We start from the raw sequence: 16,770 nt of genomic DNA on the forward strand, positions 1-16,770 counted from the left end.
GTGTATGTATATTACAGAGTACTAAAAAGTCTAAAGTTTTCAACAATGAGAGGGAGGCTCATTTTTCCTAGGTCGCTCAGGCTTTCTAAAACTGAATTTAAGAGTGTAGTTATTTTTCTTTATTTTTGAAAAAAATCCTTTTAATGAATTTTATTAATGACTTGTCATTAAACTAATGGTGTGACTGCAGAAGAGGAGAGGCATCTGGAGAAAAAGTAATGAAAAAGTTCTAGCTTGAGTATTTGGAGGTAATACAGCTTTTACTGATAAGAGACAAGTGTTGTCTGTGTTAGTTTCTATTCATTGCTGTCCAGAAGAAAGAAGAGAGAGACTGTCTTGTGAAAGTTTGTAAGTTTTACAAATAAGATACATTGAAAGTTCAACTACATTAAAAGTTCAGATTTCCAATTTTTTAAAAACAATTAGAAAAGCACAATCATACTACTTGAGATTAATGTGTGTAATGATACCCTTAGTCATAAAACAGTACTACACTTAGTGGCACTACTACAGGTATTCAGACTTGATGACCAGAACATGTTTATGCCAAATATAGTTAGTAAAAAAAAAGAACTGTTTCGTGGAAGAGGTCTTGTTAACGGATTTTGAATCTTGCCCTGTTTTTGTAACTTTTGCCATACTATACAGATTCTTAAATTTATGCTTCTTCCTCTAACAACATTAGCAGCAGAATGGTATTTATAGTAAAAAATACTGCATGCCCTAAATATTTTACAGTACTTCAGCTCTAAAATGAAGACAATAACTAGTACAGTTAGCAACTGTGGATAACCTACCTCCTCCTTTTGGCAGCATTTAAACAAGTATGTGTTAATTTTCTCATCGAATATAGCTTATCCTTGCAGCCATTGTTGTATCAGTGTGTTCTTGAGATCTACTCAATTAAAAAGTGAGCATGAAATACCTGGTATTTTCTGTTCTGACAGCAGAGGGTATTACATATGTTGATGTACGTTACATCGACTAGCAATGGACAAAGATTATTAAACCCCTGAAATTTATACTTCAAGTCAAATTGTAAAACCCATGACATGTTTTTAAATAATTTTGGATTGAATAATATTTCTGACTGTTTTCAGTGATGGTTTATGCATTTACTTGTGTATTATTTGGAACCAGTTAATTAGGGGATAAGGTCTCTGAATCTTAAGTAATTATCTTCAAAACTCTTTAAATATTTTCTTGGTTTTCAAGTAGGGGCAACAGAAGTATTTCTGCAACTCAGGGTTTTCAAGTTTGTGCTAAATCTTTCATCACTTGCAGAAATTCTTCCATTGATTCTGCTGGAAGATGTTTGAGCCCTTCCATCTTTGGAGTGAAGAGAGGTTTGAGTACTTATCACAGTTAATTAACTCTTACAGATCTTGTACTAAGAAGTGCAGAGTGCCTTGCGAGGTATCGCTGCTGGGGGCTATATATACGTGAGATATTTGACTCAGTACTTCAGTTACATCATAACTTCTGTCCGCTTTCTGCATGCAGGATGTTTTTCTCTCTTCACCTCTTGAAGTTAATGTGTGTACCAACAGCAGCAGAAGGCTGGAAGTATTTGTTTTCGTGATCAGTCATCTGAAACATATTTTGGGTCGTCTTGCTGTTAAATCCTCCCATTGACATACTGATTGGCATATTGGATACAGATAGCTTTCTTACCCTTTCAAAGGCTTCAGCAGCATCGTTTTAATGTCTCTGTAGGGGTTTATGTTAGCCAACGTTTGCCCTTGCCTGAATATCACTCCTGATTCAAAGGTTTATATGCACCCCTAGGGAATTTTACATGTCTTCATGCTTCCTGCCCAAGTTACTTTCAGATAAGAAGTTCTTTTTAACAGAAAACAAAAATAAAATTTAGTCTTTGGTGAGTTGATACAGTTATTTCTAGTTTGATTTTTTTTTTATCTGTTCGCTATGAAATAATTGTTTTGTTCATGTGCCAACTTTAAAGTCACAATTTACAGCATATACTCTTAGATGCAATACTTACAAATATCTATACTCATAGTGTCAGCTGTAAAAATATTTATCTGTTACTGAATTCTGCTTTTCTAATATATTATCTAAATGGAATTTCTTTCAAATTCCTAGTGATTTCGTTTGTTTGAAAAGTGCTACTTTAGGTGAAGACTCCATAAACATTTGTAAATTAAAAGTGTAATTTGTTAAGGTCTCAGTAGTGCAGGAAAGCATTTGCAGGAAAGCATTACTGTATCAGAACTGATCACTGAATTGAATATTTTGGAATTAAATAATTTTAAAACAGAATTCTACAGATGTAGAGAAACTGTTTCCTCTTTGTTTATTCAGCTGGTCAAAGGAGGAATTTATATTTCTTTTTCTTGGCATCTAGTTAGAAAATTGTCTTCCTTCCCTTAGACTGCCATGCGATGCAGTATTTTCTGTCATAAAGTCTGTAGATTAAGAGCTCTACTTTTAATCTTCCTCCACATGCAGTCTCTTTCTGGAAATAAAATGGAGATTAACTCCCAGTTCAAACAGCATCAGACTTTCCCATCACTAGTAGTTTGGTTTAGATTTTTTTGTTTGGTTTTGTTTAGGTGAAACCTGAAATGTTCTTGACCCACTAAGAGAGAATAGTTAAATTACTTTAAATTTCAGTCTCAGAGTGTTGGGCTGTGGGTTTTCCAAGGTAAACTGAGTATACTACCAGTGAGAAATGGGTATTGGAAAGATCACATTCAAATAGTATATAACATGGGGCATGGTTCCCTCTTTCCTTTTCTTAGTGGCGGATCTGTCTGATGGTGCTACCCATCAGCTATCTTCTCATCGCTGAACAAGATAGTGTACAGAATTTGTGTAACTTCCAAATTGTGAGCAAGTGGAGGATTTATAAGCTCCTCTGTGGAGCGTTTTGGCCACATGTAGTCAGATTTGCACAGCTGAGAGCAGGTTTACGGCTGGATGAACCATCAGGCACCTTGCAGAGAGGCAGCATATGTAGAAATGTCCCTCCCCAGGGGTCAGTACTAATGTGGAAACATTCCCTTGGTTGATAATTAAAAATACGCATTTACATCAATAATAGAATTTCCAAAGCTCATCTGTCTGGAGTATTGTATCCTTTAGTTTAATTATCATGTCTGATATAGTTGAAAATGTGCAGTATCTCACAACAGGTTTTCTCCTAGTTGTAGTGTTTCCTTTCCTGCATGGATTCTTTGCCATCTACTGTTACATTTGAACTTGCCTACAGCCTTCTCTGCTGCCAGGATCCAAATTTGTCCTTTACCCTTCTGCCTATCTTAATGAGCTGTAAGAAATTAAAAAGTTTCAAGACCTCTGCCTCTGTCAGATACCGCTGAAGTCGGCCATCGCTTAACAAGGTGCAGGGCAGAGGTGATGCTGTGGCAGCTGCTTAAGCCTTGTTGCATTTAAGCCAGTCTAAAAAGCAGAAAAGTTTGATTAAATGGGTTAGTGTTGTAAAAGCCATGGTCATTTCTGACCTTGTAAAGCTGGAGAATAGGCATCTGGACAAAGCGGCCCTAGATCTGACATCTGAAGTACTTCTATTGTAGAAGAAAGCATGAACTTGATTTTGTTTTGGGGAAAATCCCCTTAATTTCCCAATAGGTTGAGGTTGAATAAAATGTTGATCATTGTAACACCAGTTTGAATCCCGTCTTGCAGTGCAGTGTAATGAGGAATCGTTAACGAGCCATACAGAAGGCTTGTTTTTCCATTTCTCATGTTTTTTACTTCCATGATATTCTGACAGGTTAAATGGGGCTTTTAATGTCATACGCTTTTTTGATTAAGTATATGATTTATTGAATTGGGTAATGCTTTATGATAGTCTTAACAGTCTTACGCCACAGGCGATTGCATAGAACTGTTAAAGAGGAATGGCTCAGTGTGACAAATACTGAGGTACAGCGGTTTGGCCAGATTGGAGAGTGATTACCACGTAGTCTCATATGACTTCTGTCCATATGCTTTACTTGTCATTGCCCAGGATTATAGTGTTTGTGAGCAACTGGCAGGCTGACCTGCTTTCACTGCCAGATTGTCTTGTGAGTTGTTTTCTTTTTTCCCTTCTATTCGATAAGTTAGTATTCTGATCCTTTCCAAATAGGCTTTGCTTGTTTCCCAGATCTTCTCTATGCACAAGTGAGGAGCCACATGTGAGCTATTTCCTATCCATTTCCATTCTTGATTATCATATCTTACACTGATGCATTTGGCATCAGACAAGTGATAGGATAGTAAGTAAAGAACATTCTGAGTGGTTTGGGAAGCCCTATTGCTTATGAGATCCAAATCGTTAAGTCTGACTCTCTCCTTTCTCCCTTCAGCCCCAAGAACAATATCTAACCTCTGTTTTGTAGCTGGTACCCATAGTCACTTTGTGGCTTTCTGTGACATGCTCTTCTCTACCTCATGTACTAAGTATTTTCAGAAAACTGCATAGAACCATACTGTAGTTTTTAGCTTGAACAACAAATTACATTTTAATGGCAATCCAGCTTTCATGTCACCCAGCTTCCTTGCCAACACCTGCTCAGAGCATGATGCTTGGATCAAGTAAAAGTTGAAGTATATAACGTGAGGTTATTTGTAGCTTGGTTTTGCATGGCTTTGCTGATAGGAAGGGCAAAGTGATTCAGTGGCTTTTCACCCTCTGCTTTTGAAATACATTTGATATCATGTTGAAGGAGAAGAAAAAGCAGTGGTTAAATATTGCTGTGGTCACAATATTGAGATTTGGATTGCTCATTAGAAGAGCTGATTTCCTTAATGTATTATTAAGTTAGAGGGTGTTCTCCAGACATAGTTCTATAGCTGAGGTAGACTTTTTTTTCACTGAGAAACTTTGATGACAAGATCAACTTGATTTAATGAAGTAATAGATGTAGAGTCAATGTGCATACAAACGTGCAGATTTCCCAATGTACATCTTCTCTTTAAAATCTGTAGTTTCCGTAACACAGAATGGTGGCCAGGGGAGATGAAAGGAACATAAAATGATTAAAACCAGTAGACAGCAGCGGTGGAATCATTGCCCTGCAGACAGGACTGTTACAATTTTCTACAGAAAAATATATTCCAAGGCTGGAGCTGATATTCCAGTTCCTACTTAGTTGAAAACACCAATAAGCGTGTTTTATGAATGCTGACCTGTTAAGAATGTGTGGGGGAAGTTACTGTGCAAGCTCTTCTCTCACCAACTTCTTTTCAGTACTCCATGTGGAGCAATGGTTCTTCCTGGAAAACAAATGTCCTTCATTTGAAGATGCTGTAGAGCTTTGAGCCAAATGTTAGACTTCTCCTTTCATGTTATAAATCCAGAAGCAATTGTTGTCATAATGCAAGCAAACGCCATAGAATGGTTTGGGTTGGAAGGGACCTTAAAGATCATTTAGTTCCAACCCTCTGCCATGGGCAGGGACACCTCCCACCAGCCCAGGTTGCTCAAAGCCTCATCCAGCCTGGCCTTGAACCCCTCCAGGGATGGGGCATCCACAGCTTCTCTGGGCAACTTGGGCAAGATAAAGATAGGGTTGGGTTTCTGGGCTGCAAGTGAACATTGCTGGCTCATGTTCAGCTCCTCATCAGCCAAGACCCCCATGTGCTTCTCCTCAGGGCTGTTCTCAATCCATTCTCCTCCCAGCCTGTATTTGTGCTTGGGATTGCCCTGACCCACGTGCAGGACCTCGCTTGGCCTTGTTGAACTCCATGAGGTTCTTATGGGCCTGCTACTCCAGCCTGTCCAGGTCCCTCTGGATGATGGCATCCCGTCCCTCCAGTGTGTCAGCTGCACCACAGCTTGGTGTTGTCAGCAAACTTGCTGAGGGTACACTCAATCCTACTGTTCATGTCTCCCACAAAAATGTTAAACAACACTGGTCCCACTACCAAACCCTGCACAACACCACTCATCATGGGTCTCCACCTGGACGTTGAGCCATTGACCACAACTCTTTGAGTGCGGCCATCCAGCCCATTCCTTATCCAGCGAGTGGTCCCTCCATCAAATCCATATCTCTCCAATTTAGAGATGAGGATGTTGTGTGGGACAGTGTCAAAGGCTTTGCACAAGTCCAGGTAGATGATGTCAGTTGCCCTTCCCTTATTCACCAATACTGTGACCCCGATGTTGAAGGCCACCAAATTTGTCAGGCAAGATTTGCCCTTAATGAAGCCATGGTGGCTGCCACAAGTTACCTCCTTATTTTCCATGTGCCTTAGTGTAGTTCCCAGGAGGATTTGCTCCATGATCTTGCCAGGCACAGAGGTGATACTGACCAGTCTGTAGTTGCCCGGATCTTCCTTTTATCCCTTTTTAAAAATGGGGGCTATGTTTCCTCTTTTCCAGTCAACGGGAACTTCACTTGACTGCTATGACTTCTCAAATATGACAGTTTACAGCTTGGCAACTTAACCCGCCATTTCCCTCAGGATCCACGGGTGCATCTCATCAAGTCCTGTGGATTCGTGCACCTTCAGGTTCTTCAGATGGTCTCGCACCTGATCTTCTCCTACAGTGGGCAGTTCTTCATTCTCCCAGTCGCTGCCTTTGCCTTCTGCAGCTTGGGTGGTGTGGCTTGGAGCACTTGCTAGTGAAGACTGAGGTGAAGAAATTATGGGGTACCTCAGCCCTCTCCATATCCTGGGTAACCAGGGCTCCCGTTTCCTTCCGGAGGAGGCCCACATTTTCCCTAGTCTTTCTTTTATCACCGACGTACCTATAGAAGTTCTTCTTGTTGCCCTTGCTTCTTCTTGTCCCTGGCCAGACTTAATTCTATCAGGGCTTTGGCTTTCCTAACCTGATCCCTGACTGCTCAGACAGTTTCTCTGTGTTCCCCATAAATAAGTTACGGGATGTAATGTTAAGCCACTTGTATGCTTATTTGCACGTTTTACTTTGTTTTTTTCCAAGGGACTGGAAGCACAGCCAATATTTAGATCCACCTGGGGTCTGGTAACTTGTAGCAAGCTCAACCAATAATGTTAGCAGTTTGCTAGTATGCTTTGGTCAGCAGTATAAAAATAAGTATTTTATTTCAATTTTGTGTTCTCACAAGAAAGGAGTACAATGAGTGGTGAGGGTTACCTTGTTCCGTGCATAGACTGTGTAGTCTGGGAAACATCAATGGAATAATTTGTAAGTCTGCAGCATCTTAACTGCTGCCAAGATTCAGAAATTTTAATAAATACTTTTGCTAGCAGTTTCTGAAGAGTGCTTCCCTTCAGTGAGAAGAGATCAAATGCAGTGCGTGTGATGCTGGTGCTTTCATAGTGTTATGTTTGTGAAGGGAAAGGAGATGTGGGCGGCATGTTGGCTCCTTTCAGGTAGAATTAAAGGTCTGTGCAAAACCAGAGGGCTAAAAATGACCTTGGACGTCCAGTCTAATATTGCTGCAAAAATTACTTTCAAACTGGTTTTCTTTAAATATAATCTTGCTAAGAGCAGTGGAGTGAAATATGAAGTTTGTAGTCACATCTCTGCCCTGGGGACGGGGATGCTGGAAGTCAGAGGAGCAGAAATAGCTGTGCAGAGATGCCCTATAGTCACAGGGAAAGGCAGCACCATTTAATCCTGCCTTCCATTCTGCTCTCAGTCTCTTCCTTCACCTTTTTTGGAGCTTGGCCATACATTTTTCTTCCGTGACATCTAGAAGCCTGTAATTAATACAGCTCTTCTTTCTCTCGCCAGCTACCCTTTCCCCCACCTTCCATCCTTCCTGCGGAAAGCTTACCTGGCTGGGTTTCCCCCTGGCAGCTCAGCTGTGCCAGCAGTCTAACTTATCCACCACCCTTCCATAGGTGTCCTTGGCACAGAAGGAAAAATCTAGTGATGAACGTATTTTGCCCCAACATATTGTGTAGCAACATGTAGTGGCCTTAGTGAAGTTATTAGCAGTATCTTACCTTTTATGTTTTGTACGGTTCTGCATTCAGGTTTATGAAAACAAACATGCAAGCTTTCCTCCTTTTTGCATGAAATACAAGGCAAAGCGGTACAAAAATCCTCAGCAACAGAAATCACGCTTTCCCAGGCTCGGCTATACTCATGTATTTATGTTGCAGATGACTGATGCGATGGCTAAAGCTGATGTATTGTCCCATGCAGACAGGGTTGCTGGCTCATGGCTCCCTGGAGCTGGTCGGTGGGAATCTTAGCCGCCAGGCAGTCCAAGCTGCCAAGATTCTCAGCATTTCCAAGGGTGTTTGCCAAATTGTCTCCGCCGGGGTTTTACGCGGTCAAAGCTGATAGCTTTTTCGCTGAGGTAGCAGTTAAAGGCTTGGAGGTATTTTTAGGAAAATGAGCCAATTGGTTCTCTTGCAGTTGGCAGGTTAAGTGTTCTAGTTTAAGAAAAAAGTTCTGGGTACATCTTCTTACGAAGGGGGAAAGAATGCGTGACTAATTTTTGTAACAGTGATAATTCCTATGCAAAATCATGATGAAAATAAGCAGCAGACTTCCTAGTTACAATAAATCCTGTGGTGTGTCACGGTCTTACGGGCTGTTTAAAATACAGTGTCTTTTTTAACTGGGATTTTTAACTTATTCTGTTAGTTTTCTGGGTTTTTTTCAATTCCTAATTCATTTATAAAGGCTTACAGCTTGCAAGGGGAAGGAGGGGAGAATTTGGGCACTTTCCCATGGGAAAGTAAATAGAGCTTCCTGAAAAGAAGATTTTTTTTTTTCTTTTTTTTTCCCCCTAAATCTAGTCATTTTCTTAATCATTATTTTCATACTTAACATAAGGCAGAATTTTATCAGCATTTACTTATGTATGTGAAGTGTTATGTGTTTTTTAATGTACAGTTTGTAAAGTTCAAGAGGGTTCAGTTTTTTCCTAGTGAATACAAATGAAGTTACACTGAGTTAAAGCTGAATTACATCTGCTTAACTAGACCAGGATAATTAATTTTTGAGAGAATCACTGCCTCATTGGGTCATTTTTTTGGAGCCTTGGGGAAAAGGGTCCACATCTCTCAGAACTTCACAACACCTGACAGAGAGACCAAAGCTTTCTTTTGCAGGCTGTATCTCTGCTTGTAACGTGGTGAACAAGGACTAGATTTTGGGAGAGGCGGCAATGTCGCTGGCTGCTGCGTGCGTTCGTGGCTAACTAAAATACCAGTATTTCAGGTTATACTAGGTTCTTCATAAAAACACCTCTCTTCAGCCGTCAAGTCTCTTTTTCACTTCTCAGGATTGGGTGGGAATTGGTTATTATTGGAAGTAGCAAAAATGGTATGTAAATTGTAGCATTTGAGGTGTACATTAGCATACAAGAGGGATGACGAGCACTTGCTGGTGTGGGAAAGTTTTGTATTGCGTGTCACTTCCCTGTTGCCACCCATTAATACACCAGGCTTTGCTCATGTGAAACAGAAGGCTTTTAATTACTGCTGGTTTTCTTCCTGTCTATATAGAGAACTTGCTCATAAAAACATAAGTTGAATTTTTAATTAGGAAAAACCTTCATAGAAAGTCCTTACAAAAAATAAGAAGCTTACTTTTTTAGAGGAGTGGAAAGGGACGGGTGGAAAGGAAAATCCTTCAGAGATCAGAATTTCCTTTTTATTTAAAAAAGTAATTGGAATTTTTTTCCATGAAGCATTTCTGACTATTTTTTTAAAAGTCTTCCATAGAATCCTTTTATACTTGCTTAAGAAAATCCCAAAACTTTTCTTTTTCAGAATTTTGACCCCAACCAGTAGTTTCCAAGATATTTGGACCCTCTATAACTTTCTCATAAGCAGTGAGGTATGAAGTTTTCTTTGATGTTTTGTCAGATACTCTACCGTTACAGGTTTTTTTATTTAAAGTAGCTATGAAGTTAGCTGTCTCATCACTGTGTTTCTGCTAAGCTACAATTTTCAAGGTTTGATTATTTACTGGGCGTTGGACATAAAAATATATTTTTGGTTGGCACCTACCAAAAGTTACTAGAATCTCTGCCGTTATTTGACTTCCTGAGCACTCATTAGTTGTGAATGATGTGCTGTTTAGAGTAGAGAGCCTTGAAGCTGAAGTCACCAAAACGTCCCTAACCTGGTAATTTTAAGAACAAGAGTACGTTGTGTTATTATAGACTGGTTTGGGCTGGAAGGGACCTCAAAGATCTAGTTCCACAGGGACACCTCCCACTAGCCCAGGTTGCTCAAAGCCTCATCCAGCCTGGCCTTGACCCCCTCCAGGGATGGGGCATCCACAGCTTCTCTGGGCAACCTGGGCCACTGCCTCACCACCCGCACAGGAAAACGTTTCTTCCTAGTATCTCATCTAAATCTCCCCTCTTTCAGCTTAAACCAATTCCCCCTCATCCTATCCCTCCACCCCTGATCACAGTCCCCCCCCCATCTCTCCTGTAGCCCCCTTTCAGCACTGGAAGCTGCTCTAAGGTCTCCCTGGAGCCTTCTCTTCTCCAGGCTGAACAACCCCAACTCTCTCAGCCTGTCCTCGTACAGGAGGTGCTCCAGCCTCTGACCATCCTCATGGCCTCCTCTGGACTCGCTCCGACAGGTCCATGTCCTTCTTGGACGCTGGGGGGCCCAGAGCTGGATGCAGCACTGTGGGGTGGAGGGGGTCTCACCAGAGCAGAGCAGTTCTACAGAGAATATTGGCTGGAGTTCAGAGAAAAAAGGCTAAATTGAAATGACTCGTTATTCATGAAGTTTTAACTAATTTGTGCTGAAAGATTTTAAGAAGAGAAATTGAAATAAATGTTTGCAGTATAATAGAGGTATTTTTCCATTTAGTATACTATGTATTTCAGATTTATAGTCCTCTCCTATACAGGGAAATATATTTGGGTTTTGGGCCTGTACATATATTTATGGATTTAACACAAGTCAGAACTTACTTCATTTGTTATGGAGCTATAGGGGAAATTAAGAGGGGAGGAAGAATTATTTAAGGTCTTTTAGATTTGTGCAGAAATTGTTAGAAAATGGAGCTGGAGTGATACCTGTCACTCCCATTATATATAGTCATGGTTGTTAATTTGTAGTATTTAATTTTATGATGTATAGCATGACTTTTATGTACTACTTCAACTTGAGAGCCTGGTAGGTAATGTGTAAACCATATCTGTTATACCCGCTGTGTAATTTTAATTGATATGTGATACTTGGTAAATTCCTATGTTCATTCTTTGTTCTTTGTTTTAGATAAATAACAGTATAAAATTCACTGCTGAGGAGCTTTATGAGTGTGTTTCACAAGAGAGATACCGGTAAGCCAATTACTGACCACATCAGATGGGGTTTGAGACGGCATTTTAGCATGTGCTCTGTTAACCCAAGTACCATGAGAGAAATCATTTGGATAAATAAAAAAATCACCACTGTAGGAGGAGCATAGAAAAGATGAGTGGGGATGTTTTGTTTTTTAATGACCTACTATTGCAACAGAGTAGGGAAGGACAGAAATTAAATTAGAGATGAGCCATTAGCATCTGCACAGTGATTTTCAGCTGTTTGACTTTGAGGTGAGACGTTGGTCCTTCTTTCCTCTACCACTTCTCAATTCATGGCTCAGTGGCAGACAGAGCCAGTATAGGTCAGTGCTCATTGTAAGGTAGGTTAGAGCATAAGACTGCATTTAAATGGATTTCATTATAACTGGAATTCTGGTTTGGTGAGGTATTTCTTGTAACAGAACTCATTATTATGAAAACTTTGCTTAACTCAGCGGAGGAAAAAACCCTGCGATTCTCAAGGCTATTCAAGTGATTGAACTGTGCCGTGAAAACCGGGCAGACCTGCAGTTGCTGTACTGCATTGTGGCCATCGTTATTAAAGTCGTAAATTAAGCCATTATATGTTACTAGGGCATTTGTAAGTACAGTTAGAAAAAAAGGAGAAACAAATGCAAGGTTCCAAGTACTTGTTTCCATTTCAGGAGGCTTTTTTACCATTCAGTCAGAAGAAAATAAATGTTCTGTTGTACAGCTGAGTTAATGGCCTTGAGAACATTAATCTAAAAATGAGTGTCATGCAAGCCTGACTGTTCTTTACGGTAAAGTTTCTGGCTCATAAAAGGTTTCTTTCTGAATTTGTGTAATTGAGGGCTTGTAAATCAGGTTCTGTGAGGTTTTTAAAATGCCATAATAGGTTTTTTAGTAAATTTTAAGTGGATGATAAAAGACAGGTAAATATTTTCTTTGATACTGCTGTTACATGAATTAGCTGTAACTTGCCAGGATACGAAGCGTGGTTCCATCAGCTGTGTAAAAGGCTTGCAGATTGTTTTAATCTGAGTAGGCAAATTATTCTAAAAATGTTTCCTTTGCCTGGATTGCTACTGATTTCCTAAATCATCTGTGAATTTGAAAGTGCAAATTGCTTGGTCGGGGAGAAAGTTACGCAGGGAGGGAGAGGTTCAATCTGTGTATCAGTAGCAAAAAGTTGTTTAGAAGCTTAACTGTCTTGGGTTGATGACCAGCGCTTCTGTAGCTCTCACATTTTCAAACCTTTGTGGACATCTCCATCCTTGTCTGTATAAAATCTACAGCGTACAGAAAACCTTTGGTGTCATGCTAAGGGTAGCAAGGGAACTGCAGTTTATTGATGTTTGAAAGATGTCCCTAGGTCCATGTTTTATCAGAAAGCCTGAAAACGTGGACCGTTGTGGTGAGTTCTGTGTGCCACAGTAGATTTCACAGCCAAAACAAGCTTTCTCACCAGAACTTTGATTTTCTGGATGAGCAGTACAGGGTGAGGGTGATGTTTTTGTTACATGTGAGTTATGTCCTTTGAAAACACACAAAGCAAATGAAGCACAGATTAAGATCTGTTGCTTATAAATACAATCCACAAATTTTCAAAATACTACTTACGTCTAATTGTTGTTCTCAGTTATTGCAGCAATGAAACTGTTTGGTATAACAGAACTGAAATAAAATATGACTCCACTCCATAAAGCAGAGGTTCTAAATGAAGTTTTAAAAGCACTCAATTAAAAAGAGATGTTGCGAGAGCAAAGGCACAGGAAAGGAGACTGCTTTAAGGCAGGCTGAATTACTTGTGCTTTGGCAGAAACATGCTGAACAAAGTGTTTCCCCTTGCTTCAATTGCCAGCGAACATTTTTACTTCAACCTAGCCTCTGAATTCTTGGGGAGATAAATTTCTGTCCAGAATATTTGTACTCTCGACTGTTCCTTTCTCAGGATACACCAAGGATGCTCTTGTCTTAAGATTTTGATCCAAAGGTTTTCTCCTTATCTGGAGAAGGAAAGGACTACTTGGAGCGAAATACCCAAAGCTACCTGTACAATTCTCGCTGCTTTCCTATCCCTAAGTGGTGCTGTAGGCTTTGGTGTCACAGCAGCATTTAGAAGAGTCCAGCCAAGGACTGGATGGGGAAGCACTCTGGATTAGGGAGCAGAGGGACAGGACGAGGGGTAACAATTTTAAACTGAAAGAGGGGAGATTTAGATGAGATATTAGGAAGAAATGTTTCCCTGTGCGGGTGGTGAGGCAGTGGGCCAGGTTGCCCAGAGAAGCTGTGGATGCCCCATCCCTGGAGGGGTTCAAGGCCAGGCTGGATGAGGCTTTGGGCAACCTGGGCTGGTGGGAGGTGTCCCTGCCTGTGGCAGGGGGGTGGGACTCGATGGTCTTTAAGGTCCCTCCCAACCCAAACCATTCTGTGGTTTTATGACTAGGGTCCAGATCTATATGATATAAATGGAACAAAAAGACTGACCCTGCCCCAAAGATCCACTGTAACATTTTTTTGCATCTTCAACAAATTCACAAAGTAAGTTGTTCCATCAGAAACTCTTACATGAGTGTGAGCCCCTTCTCCCCAGGGGGACTGAAGGGGAATTCTTGCATCTCTTGCACATCATGCTTGTACAAGCAAGGACATAAAAATCTGTGCTAATTGTTCAAAATAACAATTTTCATGCATGCACGAGGTGATTTTTTAAACTCTTAGACTTCAGCTGCCTTATCTGTGGTTGATTTTTTTCTTTCTTCTCCAAGTGCAATAGCAAATATGTTTGCAAAATACTCCAGCTTAAGTATAGAAAGGAGGATTTTTATTTTCTTGCTGTTTACCATTGAACCAATTTACCACCTAATTCCAAGTTCAAATATTAAAACGAGCAGGTATTTTGGCAATTTTACTGCTGAAAAAAGGCAAACTGTGCAGGAAGTCTGGTCAACAGTGTGAGCAAATAAAAATGCAGCACAACTGCAGTGGTTCAGTGTCTGCACAGGAATTTTGTGAAACTAGATATGGGGAAACAACATCCTGGATAGGTCTCTGGAAAATGGAAGCTTTGTTGCAGTCTTTCAGAAGAATGTTGACATGGGAAGGGTTTTTCATGTGTTGAACTAGAGTGGCTGCTATTTAAAAATGAGACACCGTTTGCCAGCCTGCGGTATGTTCCAGACCAGGAATCGCTGCGGTTACTGTAAACACGTGCTTAGGGGTTTTTTTGCTTCCAAAAAATGTTTCTTATAGTACTTTTTACTCAGTGCAGGTGTCCCATATTGAATATGTGACCGTAAGTCCCTTTAGGAGTAGACAATTTAAATTATATTTAACTTGTGGGAGCGTAACTGTGTAAAATACTTTCTCTGATTGGTGACACTCTGCAGATTATCAGAAGAATTACGGATGTCAGGCAGTGTGGGAGGAGGAGGAGTAGCTGCATCCAGTAAAGACTGAAGTCAGATCATCCCCAAAGCCTAAAATTAGCTTCTGACTGTTTTAAGTGTGGATAGAACTTGTTTCTATCTGCAGCACATAAATGTACAGGAAATGTATAGTTGACTTGCAGTTTAAACACATTCAGTAGAAAACAATCATGTTTTATATTTGAAGGCTCAGTTCTGTGTTGAGAAGACTGAACTAGTGTTTGCTGTGTGGCTCTCAGATTGTTCCTTCTCAAAGATGTCACTGCAGGATGCAACAGCGGTTAGCCAGCTCTGTCATAAACTTGGTGTTTTGTTATAGAGGGACAAATACATCTGGAGTGTCAGAGGTGCCGAGTATTCTCTGGTTTTGACAGTTGGAGCTTTGTAATAGAATCCCCTTGGGTTTTTGTTTTAAAGGAACATACTGAAAGATTGCTGTCTATAAAATGGGTCCATTGTGTCCCGCTAACCTTTGTATCTTCTCTTCCCAGGGAAAGGTTAGAAGTTGGATGTTGCCAGCTGGCCCAGCTGGAACACACCATTAAGCAGTGTCACGCATCGGTTCACGCGGAAGCCAAGAACAGGGGCTGGCTGTGACACTTGGGTCAAGGTTTGGAGCTGCAGTGCGCACCCTCTGTGTCTTCCTTGTCCAACAAAGTCTAACTTCCCTGTGGTGTGTGGGGGGGAAATATGCGAGGAGCCAGAAATCTGCTGCCTTTTTTCTCGATGGTGCTGTTTTGTATTTGAGTTGAAGGAAAAACACCCCATTACATATGTATATTAAATGTCAGAATTTCTGCGAAGAACCAGAAGCTAATAGAATTTTCTGTCTCGACGGAGGGTCTCTGGATTGCTACAGCTGGTGTTCTGAATTCCAAACGTTTGTGTTAGGAGCTAGGTCTGTTCACGGCTGCATAGGAAAATCCATGTTAATGTATTTGTTTTGCTGGTACTTGAGAAGTGACGAGTGAGAAAAAGGAATCTTGTGCTACCTGGGTGTCTGGAAGGACTGAGAGGAGCCAAATACAAAGTCAGACACCTGTGATGCTCGCTACCCCTGCGGACATGAAGGACTAAAATGCAGGTGTAATGTATGTATCCTGTGTAGTGCACAATATAAGGCTTAAGAAAGGATACAGAGGGGGGAAGAAACAGATTGAGGTTAATTTAAAAAAAAAAACCAAAAACAAAACCCAAAAAGCCACCCTCATGGGGGTGTGTTTGTCCTGGACCCCTTTTCAGAGGAAAGTGATGTTTTTCCTTTGTTAAAATATACTCTTAATCTTCATACAGCAGAAACCTGCTAGAAACTTTTTGGAAAACTCCTCATCCTTCTCTTTTGCAATCTTGCAACGGCATGAGCAGTTTTCCACTCTGTGGGTTATCCTCCATGACTCATCTGATCTCTGCTCTCCAGGCGCTGTCTCTCTTTGACTGTACTGTTTGTTCCTTTCCACAACCCCTTCAAGTTCATGAAACTTTCTAAAAGCCATTCTGAATGCAACTGTGGCCTTGAAAGCTACCTCTTCGATGTATGTATTTGTACAGAGACAAGATGTCTGGCAAAGTTCTAGAAGTGTTTATTTTGATATTAACTTTTGGATGTATTTGTAAAATCTTTATTGTAAAAAGCTAATTTATTGTTCTAGTAAATGGCAGTTAATTCTACACCAGAGTGTTGCTTTGAAGAGCTCTGTTCTCACTGAACCTAACTGCTGTGGGTCCAAGTTTAATGCAGTTCTTGTCCCCAGACACTCGAAAGTCAGAGAGAAGGGAGGGGTAGTTACTGTTAGAGCAAAATTCATTTATAGGGATATTTCCATTCAAGTTGTTGTCCCACAGCTGGAGAATACGTACTTTATGCTTAAATAAGCTGATGTTGGCAATCTGTATCACAAATCTAGGAAGCTGGATTAATTTAAGCACATGATGGCTGTTGGTCTTAGCTCACATCTACTTTTGATAAACTTTAGGGGAAGACAGTTGACAGAGATTAAGACAAGTAATTTATATTTTCTCATACCGACTCTCCCTGTTAAGTGCCCCCAACGTTACAACTTGGAGTAATCAGTAAATGTCTTTGGTCAGATGTTTCCCAACTCCAGTGTAAACAGGGAGTGGTCTGC

At 40.5% G+C, this 16,770-nt stretch overlaps 1 protein-coding gene across 1 annotated transcript in view; it reads left to right on the top strand.

Moving 5' to 3' along the window:
- SWT1 (SWT1 RNA endoribonuclease homolog (S. cerevisiae)) overlaps positions 1-15,241 on the top strand; it is a gene marked incomplete at its 5' end in the record, with an annotated part of 35,435 nt that extends 20,194 nt beyond the window's left edge. The window contains 3 exons of the mRNA XM_010086842.1: positions 9,694-9,760; positions 11,167-11,231; positions 15,136-15,241. Coding sequence (XP_010085144.1) covers positions 9,694-9,760; positions 11,167-11,231; positions 15,136-15,241 — 238 coding nt within the window. The remainder of the gene's footprint in view (positions 1-9,693; positions 9,761-11,166; positions 11,232-15,135) is intronic.
- Positions 15,242-16,770: the final 1,529 nt, after the last annotated feature.

The sequence above is a fragment of the Pterocles gutturalis genome, unplaced genomic scaffold (assembly GCF_000699245.1).
Source record: "Pterocles gutturalis isolate BGI_N339 unplaced genomic scaffold, ASM69924v1 scaffold25801, whole genome shotgun sequence".
NCBI classification, from domain to species: domain Eukaryota; kingdom Metazoa; phylum Chordata; class Aves; order Pterocliformes; family Pteroclidae; genus Pterocles; species Pterocles gutturalis.